The 4,320-nt window shown below is 41.5% G+C and overlaps 1 protein-coding gene across 1 annotated transcript in view; it reads left to right on the top strand.

Moving 5' to 3' along the window:
* PLCH1 (phospholipase C eta 1) overlaps positions 1-4,320 on the top strand; it is a 218,754-nt gene that overhangs the window by 208,611 nt on the left and 5,823 nt on the right. Inside the window, exon 22 of the mRNA XM_025214840.1 lies at positions 2,527-2,887. Within this exon, the coding sequence (XP_025070625.1) occupies positions 2,527-2,887 (361 nt within the window). The remainder of the gene's footprint in view (positions 1-2,526; positions 2,888-4,320) is intronic.

Here is a 4,320-nt window from a genome sequence, read left to right as displayed (position 1 = left end):
GCTCGAAGACGGGAAGAGGTGGGCGATGGATCAGGTCGCCAAGCTCCTCTGAATCTCACACAGGGTTTCTACTACCCTGCCGTGTATCCAGAGTCCCCACGAGATGGATGTGGAGTCCTCTTCGGCTTGGGCGGAAACCGCTCAAGCCTCTTATACGGCTAACAGGCCAATCGCTAGCCGCCACGTGGGAATAATTTAGAACTAGCCAATAGCGGGGAACGAATTTGCATACCGGTGGCGGGAACTCTTTTGCACCGTGCATTCCTCTTGCAACTTGAGCAATGCACCCTGCAAAAGAAGCTGCAGAAAAGGCGGGAAACTCGTCCCTGCACTGGGGTTTTCCTCTGCAACAGGAAACTCTCCCGTGCAATGAAGCTGCAACTTGGCGGGGATAATTCTGGTGCCGAAGCACACACAAAATCATGCCTTTGGGTCATGACAGTTCCTAGCAGCTGCAAGGCTGTTTTAGCCCAATAGCACAGTGGTTAAGGCAATCACACAGGAAGGAGGGACATAGGCTCTAGGCTCTCTTCCCCCAGAAGGGATTTGAGCCTGCACCTCTCTGATATATTCAGCACAGGACCCAAGCTACCAGGATGCAGGTTAGGCCATTTCCAATCTTCCTTTTCTGGATTGCTCCCTAGGCACCTAAGAAAAGAAGCTATGAGGGGGCAGGGGGAAGAGAGTAAGATATAGAGTTGAGCAGCTTACAGATGTAACGCCCCCTCTCTCTCCCCTCCCCCCCCCGCAAACCCAACAAAACCCGGAGCTTTACTTTAAACCTGATGCACCGTCATGCCAAGCCGAGTGAATGCCCAGAAGAGGCAGCACATTAGTTTGACCTGACTTGCCCAGTGTCTGTATAGATTAGGTGCTTCAGTGGGGCTTTTTTGGTGCTTTTATCTAATAGCTGTTTGAATCAGCTATTAGATAAAAGTGCCAAAAAGCCCTGCTGAAGTGTGCAATTTATACAGATGCTGCAGAGCTGGGTTGAGCTAACGTGCTGCTGCTTCCTGTAAAACGCAGTTTGTTTGGGTTTATTTTTTCACCCGACAGCAGTCTACATTGCTCAGTGAGGTGAACGCTCCTCTAGAAGGAAACACAACGTGGATATTAGCCTGGCTTCTGACAGGGCAGGACTTTTCCTACTGTTTTCCATGCATTTTATGTAATGAATATTAAATACAAAGTGCATTGGCTCAGCTTCAAGAGTGGGGCTGGAGAAAAGCTTGGGAAATGCCTAACCTGTGGCCTGGTGGTTATAGCATGGTGCTGTGAAGTTGGAGCTACATAAGTTTAAATCCCACCTGGATGAGACAGATCCTAAAACCTGGGCCTCCTGCATGAGTGTCCAAGACATTTGACTATTGAACTAATATGCAGAAGGACTCTCCTTCCTGCTTTTGCCAATCCATAATTTGACAGTTGCACACGTATGGAGCCACATTCTTACCCCATCAGAATTCAGCCTACTTTGCATAGAGTCAGACTGCAAACTGCTTAAGTGTCAAAAATAGCAGCTGGGTGCATAAAGGGTTCTGCCCCTAAATGCAAGTGATATCCCCTGTCATTGTTCCTGACATTCAGTGGGGATTGCTATTAGACTATTGCTGTTGACTCTCAGAGTTTTCAGAGAGAATGCAGTTAAGGAAACAAGTGAATTTTTGAGTTCTTAGTATAATTGTATAGGATGAATTAACAATAGCAGAAGATCTAAACAAAAGCCCTAAGAGTCTTGACTTTTTTTGTATAATTTAGTCCATTCATCAGGTGTTTAATAATGACTGTATTATTGGGTTTCCAAGGTACATCTAAAAGGAGTGCACTTCCATACCTGGGGAAATCATAGTATGTGTGTGACTGATATTGGTATAACACTAATGAACATTTTCAAAGGGTTTGATATAGGCTCTAACTACCTTGTTGTTTGCTTTTGTCATGATCTTGGAAGCAGTAGGCAAAAATATATTTGCATTTCTTTCCCTTTCAGTGGAGTCCTTTAATCCTCAATCCCAGTTATACTATATTGCACTTTCTAGGAGCCACAAAGGTAGTCTTCATTGGCATGCACTTTGCACTTGCTAGACACGGAGTTATTGAACAATTCCTAATCGCATGATCTGTAACTACCATATCGCATCATTCTTCATTAATATTCTGAACATTTGAGCATTGCTTTGAGGAGCCCATGTCATAAAACTCCGAGTTAATGGGTAGCCTGTCACTACAGCACATTTCTTACAGTCTTGTCATTTTTAATTTAAGAAACTTTTAGTAAACCTCTACTGTAATCATGTCAGGCTGCCACCCTAATGAGGAGAAATTTCATACATGCATGAATTCATGGAGACCTATGCTGATAATTTCCTGGTTGGAATACATGTGAATTGTCTGGTGTGAATTTTTACTTTGCTGTTTTTATTTTAATTTTGTATTCATCTGTCATAAGTATTTATGAAACACACTGCTGTATTAGTTTAATGTAATGACCTTACTTAAAGCTTGTGGTGGATCTTTTATTTTCAGAGTAGGCAACTGATAGGATTCAGAGGGCTGTTTCACAAGAATCCCAAGCACAGTTCTGCTGAAAACAATGGGCATTGTGTACGGAAGCGATCTATTGGTGATCGAATTCTCCGACGCACAGCCAGCGCTCCAGCAAAAGGCAGAAAGAAAAGCAAAATGGGCTTTCAGGAAACTACCGAATTTAAGGACAGTGTGTCTGAGCCATCAGAACTGAAAGACAAGGAAGGAGTTCTCAGACGTACAGCCAGGAGTTTGCAAGCACGTCCTTCATCTGTGCCAGTTGACAAATATCTCCTTGTGGGATCATCATCACCAGAATGTGAAAAACTTAAAGGTGCCAAAAGAAAAGAAAGTACCTCTGGTAAGATGTTTCCAAAGTGACTTTTAGTGCAACAGGTTTAAAAATGTATTGATAGACCCAAGTCCTACAACTCTCATGCAGGTTCTTCAGTGAACACATGTAAATAAGGGCTACAGGATCAAACCCAATATGATGCCAAGATTATAGTCGATATAAAACCAATATGTAATACAAGTAATGATCTAATTTAAAATCATATGCATTTTTAAATCTCCTTCCATGTTTTGACAAGTGAAACCCAAGAAAGTTTTCCACTCCACAGATTAGGCAAATCAATTAAATATTTTTCAGAATTCTTCTTAAGAGGGCACTTATTAAGTTTCTCCTCATATTTAAAAAAAGTGCTCTTGTTGCAGTTATTTTTTTAATTATCCCACTAATAGCTCAAAGCTGAAATCTACATCCTTACCAGATGTTTTTTACTTCAATCTCTTTAAAGCTTTGCCACTGTGTGTTTATTCACAAGACTTTGGTGGTTGGCCCTGTGGATTTTTTCTTTTTCTTTTTTCAAGGGAAATATAGCATAAAGCTTGTGTTTTGGAAACATGCATATAAGGAATAACATAGACTTTGGAAACAGATGTAAAGGATGAAGAAAGGTCTAACATTCTTGACCTTTTCCTTTTAAATTAATTTAATAATATTTAAAACCTCTACTAGATGTGGAAATGGTTTATCGGGAAAGAATTTGGGTCTTTTTAATGTTCTAATATAAATGTTAGTTTGCAGTATATTTTGATTCTTGAAGTAGCTCTGGAAAAAGATATTTTAAATGCATTTGGCCTGGTTTTTAATATATGAATTCAGTGGAGTTGTTGATACAAAACCTGAACAAATGGCACAAGATCTGGCTCTGTGGGCATTTATAGACATGCTTCAGATTGGGGGGCGGGGGCACTTTAATTAGAGTGGCTCCGACAGCCGCTCTAATTAAAACTCCTGGAGCATCATGTGTATCAGTATCCTCACGCTGAAAAATGGTGGCGGGGGCACTTTAAACCTTGTCAAACGAGCCTTATTTAAAGACCCTCTCTGCCATTTTTCAGTATGGGCACTTGATGCACTTGATGCTGGAGTCTGTTGTAGTGAGGTAATTACCACGCTCCTGTAGACTTGATTAATCGAGTCTGCTCCAATGTGCTGTAATTACAGTGTGTTGGAGCAGTCTCCCTACACATGTATAGGTGCCCTATGTGACTAATACTTGATTCGTTGAAGCATCTAAATAGCTCCAGAAAGCCTTTGATTATGTGCCAATGGCATATAAAACATTTTCTTTCTTGGTCAGGGATTCTTACCCAATATGAAGCATCTACTGTACATTTCTTCCTGCAAATACTGGAGGCAGTTTGGACTCCTCGATTAGCCTCCAGGACTTGGCCATATCCTCTGCACTCTTATTCTGACTTCTGTGACATAGTGGTAGACAACAG

Source organism: Alligator sinensis, unplaced genomic scaffold, assembly GCF_000455745.1.
Source record: "Alligator sinensis unplaced genomic scaffold, ASM45574v1 scaffold60_1, whole genome shotgun sequence".
Lineage (NCBI taxonomy): Eukaryota > Metazoa > Chordata > Crocodylia > Alligatoridae > Alligator > Alligator sinensis.
This window is presented reverse-complemented; position numbering and strand designations above follow the sequence as displayed.